At 42.7% G+C, this 16,219-nt stretch overlaps 1 protein-coding gene across 1 annotated transcript in view; it reads right to left on the minus strand.

The window, feature by feature from the left end:
• Positions 1-298: 298 nt before the first annotated feature.
• The window catches only part of PCNT (pericentrin), a gene marked incomplete at both ends in the record, with an annotated part of 35,645 nt that continues 19,724 nt past the window's right edge, over positions 299-16,219 (minus strand). Inside the window, 12 exons of the mRNA XM_009080551.1 lie at positions 299-494; positions 2,156-2,353; positions 4,413-4,563; positions 4,991-5,091; positions 5,786-6,313; positions 8,078-9,199; positions 9,437-9,604; positions 10,802-10,954; positions 11,959-12,129; positions 13,038-13,265; positions 15,627-15,647; positions 16,146-16,211. Coding sequence (XP_009078799.1) covers positions 299-494; positions 2,156-2,353; positions 4,413-4,563; positions 4,991-5,091; positions 5,786-6,313; positions 8,078-9,199; positions 9,437-9,604; positions 10,802-10,954; positions 11,959-12,129; positions 13,038-13,265; positions 15,627-15,647; positions 16,146-16,211 — 3,103 coding nt within the window. The remainder of the gene's footprint in view (positions 495-2,155; positions 2,354-4,412; positions 4,564-4,990; positions 5,092-5,785; positions 6,314-8,077; positions 9,200-9,436; positions 9,605-10,801; positions 10,955-11,958; positions 12,130-13,037; positions 13,266-15,626; positions 15,648-16,145; positions 16,212-16,219) is intronic.

Raw genomic sequence — 16,219 nt, forward strand, 5'->3', positions numbered from 1 at the left:
ATATATATATCAATAAATCCCTGAAGAAAAACAGGGTGTTTTAGTGTCTTCTCCATGTGCACCCTACTTCAGTTCTATTGCTTCGGGTTACTTTAAAGCTTCACTTTTCACAGATTTTTCTTAGCTACCTATACTAGAAAGAAGAATCCCTTCCCCTGCAGACAGCACAGGCAACCGTAGCACGTTAGTGAAGCTGAACAATTGTGCAGCATCTGCTTCTTTGCAAAACATCGTTTTGCCTTTTAGCTTCGAGGCACAGAGGAAAGAACTGATGTAGAAGACAGATAATAAGAACTACCTTTCCTCCGGAGGTGGTGTTCCTGTTTGTTCCCATGGTCCTCAGCACTGGTCAGAGTTTCCTGTAACTGCTGGAGCTTCTCCTGGTTCTGAAGATGTGTCAGGCGGAGCTGAGCTCGGAGGTCCTGGATTTCTGACAGCAAGCTGTTCCGGTCCGAGGAGAAAAGGTGTTCTACAACCATCTGCCTCTGCTCCTCCTTGAAAACAAATTGAGGCCTGTTAAATCTACAAGGCTCTTTCCATATTATCTACAAAGCTAAAGCCTAAGGAAACCCATGCAGTACAAGTTTTACACAGAGGCACTTCATATGACTAAGTTCCTGCTCCATATTAAACACTGAATTTTAGGGGTTGGAATGGACCTTAGAGATCATCCAGTGCCAACCTCCGGCCCTGGGCAGGGCCACCTCCCTCAAGACCAGGTTGCTCAAGGCTTCATCCAATCTGGCTTTGAACCCCACTAGGGTTGGGGCATCCACAACCTCCCTGAGCAACCTGTGCCAGTGTCTCACCGCCCTCACAGGGAAAACTTCTGCCTAATACCAAACCTAAATTTCCCTGCTTCAATTTGAATCTGCTACCCCTTGTCCTGTCACTGCAGTTCCTAACAGAGTTCCTCTCTGTCTCCCTTGTCGGCCTTTCAGATATTGAGGTCTCCACACAACCTTCTCTTCTCCAGGCTGAATAGCCCTAACTCCCTCAGCCTGTCCTCATAGGGGAGATGCTCCAGTCCTCTGATAAGCTTTGTGGCCTCCTCTGGACTTGCTCCAACAGTTCCATGTCCTTCTTATGTTGAGGACACCAACTGCATGCAGTACTCTGGGTGGGGACTCCTGCAAGCAGAGCAGAGGGGCATAATCACCTCCTTTGACCTGCTCCCACACTTCTTTGGATGCAGCCCAGGATTCCATTGGCTTTCTGGGCTGAGCTCACACTGCAGCTCATGGGGAGCTTCTCATCTACCATCACCCGAAAGTAATGCAAAATGTTAACACTGTGTGACAAAGAAAACCCTCACTTCATTAACTATATATAGCTTATACATAACAGATACCACAGACCATTTGGGCACAACCTAAAAGCTAAGTGTTATTGGCACAAAAATCCCAGATTCAGAATTAGTTCATTATATACCTTTGCAAGAGAGATCTGTGAAGCTCTAGTTAAATGGGAAGGAGGAGAAGAATCCTATCAAGTATTTCCTATTCACTACCACAACCTTTCTGGATGCCAACTATAATGATCACTAGGCTTCGAAACACAATGTGCAAAGTTTTAGAAACATGGTACCAAAGCAGAGATTAAAAGCCTATGGATCCCACAGCATCTGGATCAAGATAAGATTTAACAACAGATGTAACAAAACTGAGAAAAAACTTCAAAAAAATGACTGGAAATAAAGAGATTACTTATGGATAGAATGTTTTGAGAGAATTTCTCACTTGCTGTTTCATTATATACTCCAGTTTTTCCACTAATGAACCTGCATCACCAGCTGCAGGATTGGAGAAGTGAGACTTCAAGTCAACTTGCAACACATTTCTCTCTTTCTCCAGCACACTCTGCACTGCTTGTAGAAGTTCTCCTCTCCAGTCAGCAGTGACACCTGAAGTTTCCTGTTAAAAGAATGAATTTCTTAAATGGCATCTCAACCTCTAATCCACTTTCATGGCATTACTGGGTGAGAGTACAGCTGTTAATTTAATAAAACTGTTTAAAGAGCACTGTGAATCTTAGAAAGGAGAGTCCCTTACTCCTTAGATGTGTACATATATACACACACACAAACCTCATAACACGCATTTCCATCTCTATAAAACCTGCTTACTTTGCTTTAAAGGATGTTTTATTGCTATACCTTATCTCCTCTCTCTGCCACCTTGCTAAGGTACTCCTTGAGTGAGTGGATTGCATCCAGCAGGGCGAAGCCCTCCCTGTGCCAGCCTTCCACTGCTGCTCGGGTCTGGGAAACATTCCTCAGCTCCCTCAAGCCAAAGGGATGTTCTGACAGAGCCAATATTTTGCGGCTCTCCTCATAAACCATCTTCAGCACAGTCTGAGAAGGGAAAAAAACCAGAAATGGATAGTATTAGGAAACAGGCATCAGCACTGTGACAGTGTAAGGGTAAGATGGGATAGCACAACCAAAATAAGGTGTCTGTGTACATCAACACACCAAGATGCAATCAAGCATAAATTAACCACATTAATTATGCCGAAGGGCTGTACTTTACCTTTGTTGTTTCTGAACTATTTAGCTAACTTTCCTGGGAAGAAATTCAAGTCTCAAGCCACGTTACCAAATCCCACTGATGCCAGAAAACTGAAGTATGTATTTAGACAACCTTGGCTTAATTTAGCAGATTATGTACAAAAAACATCTCTCAAAATAATCAGTTTTAATAGTTTACACAGTGGAAATTATTTCCTCTGACATTGTCAGGCTAGAGAATCTATGTTGAACAAATTCCTTGCTCACAAACTATGACATCATGCACAGATGTTTCCTGGCCTCTTTGCAAGGAAGGTCACTGGAGATTTTAGGCTGTTTCTTACACCTATCTCATTAGAGAACCCCAGCATCCCCGTGGACCTGTTCCTCATTGCTGCTCACTTCAACACCAACACAGAGGTCTTTAACTTAATATTCTTTCTTTGCATTTTTTTAAATGACTTGACTTTTGCAACAACTTGAGTTGCTTTTCTGTCACTGGAATCAAAGTAGCGATTACTTCAAGCACCAGTGAAAACCTTAGTAAACATTGACATCAGAGGCACAGCAAAGTGCTCAAACTAAACATTCAGTACCGGAATATGCACTCAGAACTCACGCCCAGTAAAGTCTAGATTGATGACCCATAAAAAGAAAAAAAATAAATCTGTTTCTTAAGGTAAAATAAAATTCACCTTTCCCATGAAGTCTCAGACTATGCCTTAGAGAATTCTTCATTTTTGAGATACAGAATCCTAGAATGATTTTCAGTTTAAAGACCATTCAGTCCAATTCCCCTGTCACAGGCATGGGCACATCTTTCACTAGTTCAGGTTGCTCAAAGCCCCATCCAACCTAATTTTGAGCACTTCTAGGGATGGTGCCAAGGACACGGTTAATTGTTGGGTTGCCAATGCATGTGGCCAGAGCATGACCAGCCTCTCACCCATCAGCATGCCCAAGTCCTTCTCAATCTGTTCATCCCCCAGCCTGGACTGGTACCAGGGGTTGCCCCAATCCAGGTCTTGTTGAAGCTCATGAGTTTCACATGGGTCCAGTCCTCCAGTCTGTCCAGGTCCCTCAGGATGGCATCCTTTCCCTCAAGTGAATTGACCACACCACTCGACTTGGTGTCATCCACAAACTTGCTGAGGTGCACTCAATCCACCTATGCCACTAATCATAGAATCCTAGAATTTAGGGGTTGGAATGTACCCATAGATCATCAAGTCCCAACCTCCTGCCACGGGCAGGGACACCTCCTCACTAGATCAGGTTGCTCAAGGTGTCATCCAACCTGGCCTTGAACACTGCCAGGGTCGGGGCAGCTGCTACCTCCACAGCTGGAGTTCCTGGAATGGCTAGGAGCTTGTTCAGCTCAGTCACCAGACCAAAGAGTCCAAGTCACATACTTTCTCCAGCTTGCCTTACTGACTAGAGCTAGCACTCACTGTTCAGCCTCCTGTACACTCCTCATGCTCCCTGAACTGACTTTGAAATATCCCTTCCAACCTTGCAGTGGTGTTTCCACAGCTCTCCATCGTATCAGAATGACAACAGGCAGGGAGCATGATGTCAGCTAGCTATGGTTGCTTCTGAAACAGCTTTCTGTGAAGCCTCCAAGACAAACCCATGAAGCAGATCATGCTGCCCTTGTACCATCACATTCTGAACATCACTAGTGCAGCCCCAGGAAAACTAGCTCAATTCTGGCAAGTACGAGCAAGACAAATGTCAGTAAATACACCATGAGAGATGCAAAGAACCATAATCCACTTGAAGTTTAAACCATCACAGGACAGTTTTCAGTTTAAATGTAGCAGCAAACTCTCTTTTATACTAGCGTTTCATTTTTGCTATCCAGTTTCCATTTGCTGCTATGTTTATATTACTCGTACATTACCTTCAGCTCCGGTGAAAGGATTTCCTTCTCTTTCATTGATTCCACAATATCTGGAAACATCCCACAGTACTGCAGATAAGTCATGACACTAGCATCTAGGTGGTCTGATGTTTGCAGCTCCTGCTTTAGTTTAGCTGCCAGATATGAGCTGCTATCTGAAGGAAGAGACAATCCCCCATCCCACAAGTGTTATAATTATGAACAGAACTTGAAACCAGCACAACCAGTTGCAAAGTAACTATGGTTTTGGTTTCTTCTCCTAGTATCAATGCAGGGTTAGATCAAGTTGGTTGGTTGAGATCTCAACTAAGTTAAGCAAGTTAAAAGGCAGAAAGTTGCCTTTAGCAGCAGAGAAAGTGTTGCAGTTAAGTCAGGACTCACTCAAACCCCCTGCTCCCTTTCCCATATGTAAAGATGAAAAGGTAAAAGCAGGCAGAAATACATGTTTCTAAACAAAATCCACCTGCCAGAGGGATAGGCTTCCAATAAAAGACAGACAGTAAAAGAAAATGTGAGAAAGTGGAAGCATTACAGTGTTTTTATACTGAAGTGAACAAAAGGAATCTCCAAAGTTAAACTTACTGCTGCCACATCCATCACTCATCGCAGACGTTCCTGATCTTACGTCATCTTGCAAATCAGAAGGGGTTAAAGTCAGATTATCAGCTTCTCTCATCTGCTTGGAAAGAAATTTTTCACACTAATGTAGGTTTCTGAATCCATCTGTTGTTTCTTGCATTTACTAAAACTCTGTTACCAGTGCAGATTTTAGCAAATGCCTAGTTGGTCACAGTGTTAAGAGATGGCAAATGCCACAATGAATGCAACACTGATGCTATAGGAAGCCATTCAACCTCAATTTTTTCCTCTCTTAATGGTCTTAAGACACAGGCAGGTACTTCTATTTAATTGCCCTTCAAAGCAAGACAAAAATATACAACTAAAGGAAAAAATTCTGAAGTACAAACTTCATCTTCCTCTGCAATTACAGGGTATAGACAATACATAAATATTTATGTACACAATATATAAAATACTTTCATTAAAAAGTCTGTTCTCCAAAGAAGTCTCTTCCAACACTCAGTAACAGATTGTGGTAAGTGGGGAGCTCTTACAGTGCACTAAGTACTGTGGTAGCAAAGGTTTTGCAGGTCTTAGGCTCAATCCCTGGCACACAAAGTGCTACCACAAGTTTATCAGTTATTACCACAGTAAGAGAGGAACAAACAATCATATGTTCAGACCAGTACTGAACCCCTGGCAATGTGTAGGTTTTATTCCCTGGGAGCCCACAGGCCACCAGTGATCCAAGAGGAATAGAACTGAGCAGTCTTGTTCAGTAAGGATTAAATCAGATGTGAAATATCACTCACCAAAATTTTCTTCTCCATGTCTTGGTCATCATCAACAGAGTAGGTACTTTCAGAAAAAGCTGGAGATTTTCTATCTAGTCCCATTGCTGCCTCCCCACTGCCATTTTCCTCCAGGTTAGAATACCCCAGTGACACAGAATTCTCTCCCTGCAGGGATGACCTAGCGTGTGTAATTTCAAACTCTGCGTTTTCAGCTTCCGAGAAGGATGTCAGGTGAAGACCTGGATGAAGTTCCATGCTTAGGTCTTGTTTCCTCATGATCTCAGGTGAGCCCCATGACACCATACTTGCAATTAAATTCTGGAAGTCTTTGGAAGCATCTTTGTCTGTGTTCAAATTGTGTTTTGGTGAATCAGGAGTTTTATCAACTTTCAACAATTGCTGGCGATGCTTTTCCAAATCTTGATCCTCTTGAGAACTGTGGGTCATGTCCAACTCCTGAACCAAGGTATTTCCTTTGGATTGCTTACTCTGAGGATTTTGATTTGTATGGTGAGGAGTCAAGTCAAACATAACTTCATCTTTTTCCTGCAATGAAATAACACATTAATTGTTTCATGGAATTTGAATGTGATTTTACACACCGAGAAACATGAGTTTAAAAAAACCATCTTTTAAAATTGGCTGATGCTTCCTTCAATCTCTTAATCGAAGTAATGTTAAGATAAAATTACTCTTTTGACAGTTTTGGTTCTGTGGCTGAGTCTAAACAATGCACTGTTTGAGAAGACATTTTAGCTTATCTTACAGCTGTCAACATGGAAATTGGATTTCATCCTCCTTGCCACTTGTCAGGTACAGTAAATAATTGTACTCTCTCTCACTTTAGACCATCATCTTAATCCTTTCGTGTCAATCATCCCACTTAGCTGATGAGTCCTAGCCTGTTTTAAGCCTAGTGCTACCTGGAAGTACTTCACTCTTTCTGCTGCCCCTCCAGCTTTCATTCTCATACAATTCCCAATTTTCACACTGTTTGCACTTTTGAAAGAGGATAACTGCAGTGGCTCTTGGGGCAAGACCAGAAGAGGCAACGAAGTTGTTAAGAGGACTAGAGCACCTCCCCTATGAAGACAGGCTGAGGGAGTTAAGGCTGTTCAGCCTGGAGAAGAGAAGGCTGTGTGGAGACCTCAGAGCAACTTTTCAATATCTGAAGGGCCTACAAGGAGCCAGAGAGGGACTTTGTGTTAGGAACTGCAGTGACAGGACAAGGGGTAATGGGTTCAAACTGAAAGAGGGGAAGTTTAGGCTAGATATTAGAAAAACGTATTTCTCCTGTGAGGGTGGTGAGACACTGGCACAGGTTGCCCAGGGATGTGGTGGCTGCCCTGACCCTGGTGGTGTTCAAGGCCAGGCTGGATGAGGCCTTGAGCAACCTGATCTAGTGAGGAGGTGTCCCTGCCCGTGGCAGGAGGTTGGGACTTGATGATCTATAAGGCACATTCCAACCCCTAAATTCTATGATTCTATGAATTTGGGGACTAAAAGCATCAACAGAGACTGAATTGTAGAATCACAGAATGGTTTGGGTTGGAAGGGACTTTAAAGACCATCTCATTTCAACCCCTTGCCACAGGCAGGGGGTTGAAATGAAAAAAAAAACCTATTAATTACTCTCACAGGCAAAGCAGACAGGACTTCAGGAAATTGCAGTTAATCTATTGTCATTGAAATACAGATGGATAGCAAGAAAGAAAAGTACTGAAAGAGCTTCCTCCACCTTTTCTCCCCAGGCTCATTTTTTTTTCTCCTTGATCCAAAACTCCTCTCCCTCCTACGCTGCAGCATGGATATCTGCTCTAGCATGATCTTTTCCATGGGCTGTTTCCCACACTTTTCCCCTCTCACTCTTCACTGCCTGTGCAGTGCTTTGCCCTGTCTGAGACACATTTTTGCACAGAAGGTTTGGTTCTGTCCCGTGCCCAGCATGGAGCAGCCCAGCCCCCTGCCGCTCCCCCACTGCCAACACCTTGCCACCCACAGCCAAATGATGCCTTAGGATCCATGTGCAAAACCACATCCAGCTCAGCAAAGCTGTATCAGGTTTCTGTGGATGCTTACTCTGTTCTTAAGTCTTTCCAGGCAGCTATCTACTTACAGCTACTGCTGGAGAAGCTACAGAGACAGACAGACCCTTCAACTGACTCACCACAGCCCTTTTTATATCATGGTATTCATCTTCTCCCTTTCTTACAGCACTCAAAAGGATAAACTACAGGGCTTTATATGACACATAAAATTAGATTGTTCTAAAAAAAACCACTTAAGACAATTAAAAACCAAATTATGTACCTGTCTAGCAGAAGGGGAAACCAGTACTGCTAATGACTGATCAGTATTTGCTTCTAGTCCTTCCAATTCCTCCATTCCCTTCTTAAGGGATGCACATTTTCTTTCCCTCTGGCAGAATGGCTCAAGAACGTTAGTCTCTTCATGACCTCCTGGCTTCTTTAGCTTGCATGACTCCAGCTGTGAGATAAGCTCAGCTCTTTCTGATCGTAAGGCTTCAAGCTCTTTCACATGGGCCTTGGCTTGATCTTTCAGTTTTGTAGTGTTCTCTTGCAGTTCCTTGATTTCTCTCAGATAAGCTACTTCTTTCTGATTCAGTGCTTGCACCTGGAAATCAAGTCTAGAAACTTCTAATTGAAGACTATAAACATCTTGTGCCTGACTTGCATCTCTCTTTTCCAGCTCGGTTTGGAGTTCTGCTGCCTTTTCTGTTAAATACTGCAGCTCAGTTGTGTCAGCTTCTCTTTGATCTGCCATTGTCTTAATTTGCATCTGTTTCTCTAGAATATTTGCTTCCCTTTCCCTCACAGTATCTTCAAGTTCTTGAATTCGAGAAGTAGTCATCTTTGTTTCAACCTCTCTCTGAGACAAATGCGTCTGGGAAACGCTGTGTTCTTCCTGAAGTGCCTCATGCTGGATTCTCAGACAGGTTAGCTCTGCAACATACTGCTCTGATGACTCTCGCAACTGTTGGCACTTTTTCTCCCAAATTTCCACTTCCATTTTCAACTGTGATTCCTTCTCTTCCAGTTCCTGCTGCAGAGCTTCTCTAGAAGCTAAGACAACCTCTAGCTCCTCCTGAAGTTCTCTCACTTTGGAGAGTAGCGATGCGTTTCTTCTATTTGGATCAGGATCATCCTGACAATCTAACAGTCCCTTCTTCAACTCATTCTGAAGGTTATCCACTGGCTTTCCCAATGCAACTTGATAGAAATCATCTTGATTGTCACTATCTTCATGACACACTGGTGCAAAATGTGCCAGCTCTTTTTGAAGCTTCTCAATTACTCCGTGGAGTTGCTCCACCTCTTCATCCTTGTCCTTACGTAGCCTCTCCTGGTCAACGCGAAGGTGCTCAACCAGTGACCTGAGTTCTTCAATTTCAGATTTTTGGTCTTCCACAACCTGAGCAAAAGGATAAGGACTGAATGTTACAGTGTGTATGCACAATTTCTACAGCACACGAACCACATTTTCCTTCTGAATCACTCAGGCATTAAACCACACATTCAGCTGGAAGCTACTCAGAATAATCTCTACTTTCCTAAGACAGTTATTAAACAGATTTCATAAACAATAAGATTTTGTACACCTTGTTTACCCCCAAAATCCAGCAATGAATTTATAGTAGAGTATTCTTACTTTATTCTCCAGAGCATTCTCTAGCTCATGCTGGAGTGTCTTCATCTGCTCATTCAAGTGATCGATTTCTTGATTCTTTTCTTCAAGTAGTGCTTGTGGGAATGTCAAGGATGAAGAATCGCTCATACCCAGGTCCTGACACTGCTTCACATGAAGTTTTGTTAGATCCTCCTGACCAGAAAAAAACCCCAATTACTTCATTAGAAAGGACTGATTTTTTCTTCCAACCTACTGGCAGAACAGAACAAAGGGCTTTGTTTAAACATTCTCATCCTTATATTAATGTTGAAGAACTCAGGAACACAATTACAGCCACTTTGTTTGGGTTTGTACAACTGGATTAGACTGTCACAACCCAGAGAATAACCCATGCTTTTGATATAAATCAAATGGCTGTAGAAGATAATGCTACAGGCATGAATCTAGAACACTGGGGGGCTTTGGTTCTACAACTCCCAGTGTTAGCCTCCTAACAGCAATGCGATATTCCCCTGGCAGGAGAAACAAACCATGTATTTGTTTACAACCTCACAGAATCATAGAATTTTAGGGGTTAGAATGGAGCTTAGAGATCATCTAGACCCAACCCCCTGCCCTGGGCAGGGATACCTCCCACAAGACCAGGTTGCTCAAAGATTAATCTAACCTGGCTGTGAACACTGCCAGGGTCGGGGCAGCCAGTCTCCCTGGGTAACCTGTGCCAGTGTCTCACCACCCTCACAGGAAAAAACTTCTGCCTAATATCTAGCCTAAATTTCCCCTACTTCAATTTGTACCCGTTGTCCCTTGTACTGTCACTGCAGCTTCTAACAAAGAGTCCCTCTCCAGCTTCCCTAGAGTCCCTTCAGATACTGGAAGGTTGCTCTGAGGTCTCCACACAACCTTCTCTTCCCCAGGCTGAACAGCCCCAACTCCCTCAGCCTGTCCTCATAGGGGAGATGCTCCAATCCTCTTAGCAACTTTGTTGCCTCCTCTGGACTGGATCCAACAATTCCATGTCCTCCTTATGTTGAGGACATCAGAACTGTGTGCAGTATTCCAGATGGGTCTCACGAGAGCAGAGGGTGAGAATCACCTCTTTTGACCTGCTGCCCACACTCCTCTGGATGCAGCCCAGGATTGGATTGGCTTTCTGGGCTGAGCTCACACTGCAGCTCACAGTGAGCTTCTCATCCGCTGTCACTCCCAAGTTTTTCTCCCCGTTGATGGTCTCAGTTACTTTCCTATCCAACCTGTAGCTGTGCCTGGGATTGCCGTGAGCCAGAGGGAGGACCTTGCACACCATCATGAGCTGAAGAGCACAACATTCCAGAAAAGAGGTCTCTGACCTTTCAATCAGAGCACACTCAAGCCAGGGAAACCTACCTTCAAGTGTGCATTCTCTGCCTGAAGCTGGCTGATGCTGGAAGTGCTAAGGTTTCTTTGCATCTCTAACTGCAAGTTCAGCTGAAATATCTCCTCATTCTTATTGTTCAAGTTGTCTTTATATTGTTCTAGTTGGTCTAGCAAGCTTGCAATCTAAAAAGAAGCAGAAAATACACAGTTGTTTCAATAAAGTCCTCTTACTTAAGGCGAAAAGATAGGAGACATTAGCATTTGACGTCCGGTGCAATCACAGGCATTAAGAAAGACCATTCTCCATCTCCCAGAAGACAGGAATTAGCATTGCAGTGCCAATCTCAGTAACACAGACATCAAAGAGATGAGCCAATAACCACACATTTCTCTGCAGGTAGCTGCTCGAAAAAGCAAAGACCAGTTTGGAAACATCCACCAGTTCTATCAGCTCTTGCCTTACTGGGCAGCAAGGTACAGAGGCTTTGGCAATGTGGCAGTTGAAGTCAGACTTCCTAAAAGACATGGAAATTCCAGCTGTAAGAAAGTATTTTCTGTTATCTTGCTGCTCTTGAAAGAATTGTGTACAACTGACCAATGATCAGCCCTGTCTTCCTTCTCCACGCATCCTTAACTGGACCGTGTGTTTCATCATGTGACAACAATAGAAACATACAGCAAGGTTGTGTACATATCTGTGCATGTAAATCCAGTAAAGGTTCTAAATAATGGGACTAATTACACCGTGTTTCTGCTTAGCTTGACACAAAAACTCATCACTCATGTTCTTGGGCTCACAGAGGTCAAATGACACTGTTATGGGGAATTGTCCTTTCAGGTCTTAAAGGAATTTTCCCTCACTCTCAAAGGCAAACAAAAAACTATCTACCTTCTGCTCCACTTCAGATTCGGAAGGAAAGGAAAATCAATTTACAACAGATACTGATAATCAATCTCAAAGATGATGTGAATCATCACAACACAGTGGGAAGGGAGATAGACACCAAAAAAAGCAAGAAAAAGGAAGGTTAGTGAAGTCCAGAGCACAGAGAATTCAGGGTTTCTACAACATTAGTCCTTGGGATTTTGAATGAATGGTTCGACTTCCCAGCTCTAAGTGTGTGCAAAATGTTCCTGCAACTACAAGAGCCACTCAAAAGTCTGCAGGACTCTACCAAAGCTCTTACCTCCCTCTGCTTGGCCTGAAGTGCTTCCTGCTCTGCCTGTAGCTGCTCCTTCAGCATGGGAGCAGAACTGCCATCCACTGGCACTCGGTGCCTTGCTTCATCCAGTTTAGACTGCAGGGCAGAGATCTGAATCAGGTTGTTGTACTGCTGCTGTTGCAAAGCCTCTTTATCCTGCAAAGGATTTTTTAACATTAGAACCAATTGCTGAATATACAGACCTACTTAACCACAACAATCCTGCCAAAACACCTCATTGTCCCTAACAAACTCCAGTCCATGAAGAAAAGTACATAATCCCAATGGCCTGTAAAAAAATAGGAATACAAAACAATGGAATGTTTTTAGCTTGCTTAAGCTTTTACCCCTTTAGTTTTTCTAACCCAAATGTAACAACTCTTGGCAATTAAGCATTCAGTGATACCTTATACTTTCTCAGTCACACAGCATCTTTTATATTTAAGAACCTAAACATCTTGTTCTTGCAGCCATTTCCCAATTTATTATTACACCACATATGTGCCAAGCCCGAAAAAGTTACTCAAATGTTTGGTAAAAGGCAAATACTTTGCTAAATAGAATGTAACTTAACTCTAAGCTGTTATTAGATCTGCAGGAGTAAAATTTCAGAGCTTGGTGAGCAGATCTGGCTCCAAAGACACAGGGCAAAAAGGGCTATGGAGTAAGAGTATGATTTTATGCATAGCTACTTACTGAAGACCCTCAGTGTTTAATATTCAATAACACCATCTCCTCTGAACTTTCTAGACAAGCACAAGAGCAGCTCTGACCCACGCAAACATGCCGACTGCCAAAAGCAATCTCTATAGGAAGACTGACAGTACCTAAATCTTTTAAGCACTACATAAATATATACTACTCACAAGCAGTAAGTCAGTCCCTATAGTAGAGTTGTAGTTGGTAGAACTAGAGTTTATTTCAAACTGCGTCTGTGATATCTGCCATGAATACACCACTAACTCCCCACTGAGTGCCAAGGAGAACTGCAACCCCCACTGATAACCTCCCAAAGCCACTGTCATGTAATGCCAACTCCAATGAAATAACGATTTAACAATTACTTGTTTCAGTTCAGTTTCCACTTTCTTCATTTTCTGCAGCTGTTGTTCCAGGCCATGTACAGTCTTGGAGACCTCAGCATTGCTGTGCTCCAGCTCTTGGATCTGTGCTACCAGTTTTTCTCTCTCTTTATCACGAGCTGTAATTTCTTGGTGTTTTTGCTCCTTTTCTAATAACAGTTTATTGTAATCATCCATCTTCTCTTTAATTTCTGCTTGCAAAGATTCTACCTGTGTAGAAATCACAGCGTACAGACATCCAGGCAGTATGACACACTTCCAACTGGAAGCAAGAGACATTGCATGTCAAAGCAGGTGGATTTTTACGATGGACTAAAGCAGTGCTAAAATCCCAGGTGAAAATAATACTACATGTGGACAGAAAGGATGAAAAAGTAACTTCCTGAAATCTTGTTTTCCCAGTTCAGCAGCTCTTAGATCCCACTGGATTACTCTTACTAAGTGCAGTGCTCCTGCAAAGTACTAGTTGAAGACATACCCTCAAAGGGGTCATGTGGTCTGTTTGTTTGAAGATTCAAAACCCCCAAGATCACACAAATTATTACTAACAGCATTAGATTTATTTCTGTAACCTCGGGACCCTTTTCCAGTATTTCAAGGCATTCCAGTTTAAAGGAAAATACCAAGAACTTCATGATAAATATGCAATGCCTGGAAATTAGAGAGATTCCCAGAAGACAACATAGGATGGGAAACTCTTCTTCCAAAACCCATTTAAATCTGAAGAGAATACCAGTTTAGAGCTCACTGAGATCCAACCACACACAGAGCTGCAGGAAAACAGTCATTCATTGATCCCAGCAGTCAAGGGGAAGGCAAGGCTAGGAGCTTTGGTGGGTACAGAGGAAGGAGTGAGACAGAGACTACCTCAGGTGTAACGAAGTCATTAAGCACATTGAAAGCAAGGGGAAAGGAGGAATAATCTGGTCAATACCAATGAGCAAGAAAGATGAGGTTTGTGCAAAACAAATGCTTTTAAGTGACTGAGTTGATGCAAATCCCATTGCAACATTATAAAATAAAAATTCTTTACTCTAAGGGTGGTGAGACACTGTTACAGGTTGCCCAGGGACGTGGTGGCTGCCCCGACCCTGGCAGTGTTCAAGGCCAGGCTGGATGAGACCTTGAGCAACCTGATCTAGTGAGGAGGTGTCCCTGCCCAGGGCAGGGGGGTGGGACTAGATGATATGTGAGGTCCATTCCAACCCTTAAATTCAATGATTTTACGATTCTAGGATCCATATAGAATTTCACATCTTCAAAGTATTTCACAGATATTACTTAAGCAGCAAAACAAGCTCTAGCAGAATAAGGAAGAGGAGTCAAATTAATAAGCGTGGAGAGGGTCAGAGACTGGTTCGGAAAACCAAAAGTGATTAACATCACATTTTCAACTGCTTACAGGCACATAAACATTGCCTTAAATTATGTGTGTACCTTACTCCCTTCTCATCTCAGCAGCCTTACACTGCCTTACACTGGCCTTACAGTAAAGCTTTTGTGTATAGAAAAATATTTTACAAGTCTAATCTTTCTAATGCCACAAAAGTCTGGCATCAGAATCCCAAAGCTATGACACTTGAGACATAAAAAGCATCTTTTTAACACCAGGTTACCAGAAAGCTGGTGCTGTAATGCTGTAGCTAAGGAAACCCTTTGACAACCTTCACCTTCATGGCATACACTGCAGCTCCCCAGCACCAGGCAGCACTCTCCTCTCAAAATAATCCCACTCACACGTACCTTGAGCCTAGGGAACAGCAGAGAGGGCAACTATGAACATGTTCTAACTGCTAGATGCAGAAATTAGGAGTTCACTTGAACTGGATTTGGAGTGAGTAAATCGTTTGCTGATGTTGCAGCTGCATTGTCCAGCTGGACAAATCCTGACACTTCATTTTGGCATGGAATGTCTGCGTGCCTCACCCTACCCTCAAACGTCACTTCCTTAGTTACTGTCTGTGTGTGTCTTCCACCAAGTATGTTTTCATCCCTTCTGAGAGAGGCTGCAAAGCCACAGCAGCTAGTCTTAATTTTTTCAGTATGGAAAATTCACTCTATCAAAGATGTGACTGTTCCTACAGGACACACTTCTCTCACACTGAGGCAACACAAATCCATACATTACACAGAAATGAACAGATGGAAGTGAAATTAAATAGTTTACACATTGAAATTTTGACAAGAGCCAGGCCACAAATAAATGCATATGGCTAAGGCACAGTGTATCATCATCATCATCGTTCCAGTACCTCTGTTTCATACTCCAAATCTCAACTTCTCCTTTCAGGACAAAAAGCTCCATTACAGTGAGTAACTGCCTGTAATACCTCTGAGCAGTTAACCAGGAGAACAAAGCACTTCTGCACAGGAAATGAAATAGAGAGCAGTTCCTCATTCCCTACAAGAATTCTGCCACCCTAAACCCACTATCCTTAGCTCCAAGTCATGCTGAAGCAGCTTTGACAGATCAAGAGGAAAAAAAAAATGCCAGAGCAGATCTAATTAATAGAAGAGATTGAAAGGAAAAGGAAAGAAAGGTTAGAGAGATGTTCATGCTGTTTTCCATACCTGTAGAATCAATTCATAGTTCTGTATAACGATCATTTATGTGAAAAAAAACAAACAAACAAAAAAAAGCAAAAGTTAATTTTTCAAGCCAAGCACAAAACAAATGAACATGATTCATGAGCTTAAACAGGACAATGCATGTAGACAATGAACACCTCTTATTACAAATCCTATAGTTAGGAAAAAACCCCACCACACTTAGTACCCAGAAGTCCTCCCTCAGGTGTGCTTTGCAGAGCAGTGTCTGCAGGGATGTCCTCCTTGGTTCTTTTAAACCAGACTCAGAGGCTGTCAAACTTCACTGTAAAGCACATACAACAGCTCTTTCCATTTCCACAACAAATAATGAAGTGTACTCTCACTGCCTAAACATGGCTCAGTCACCTGGGGGAAAATCTGCTCTCTCAGTGACAAGAGTGGGGAAAAAAAATGTCTCCCAAGACCCCCAAGAAAATACAGATTTTGGTATTTAAGGGTAGGAAACAAAGTCCTTTGGCCACTCCATATGATTTTACTCACTCCATGCTCTCTGGGCTGTCCTGAAGTCTGTGATTTTGCTGACAGTTTTAACTGTTCTTCCAGTTTCTGGATTT

The sequence above is a fragment of the Acanthisitta chloris genome, unplaced genomic scaffold, assembly GCF_000695815.1.
Source record: "Acanthisitta chloris isolate BGI_N310 unplaced genomic scaffold, ASM69581v1 scaffold1498, whole genome shotgun sequence".
In the NCBI taxonomy this organism is placed as follows: Eukaryota; Metazoa; Chordata; class Aves; order Passeriformes; family Acanthisittidae; genus Acanthisitta; species Acanthisitta chloris.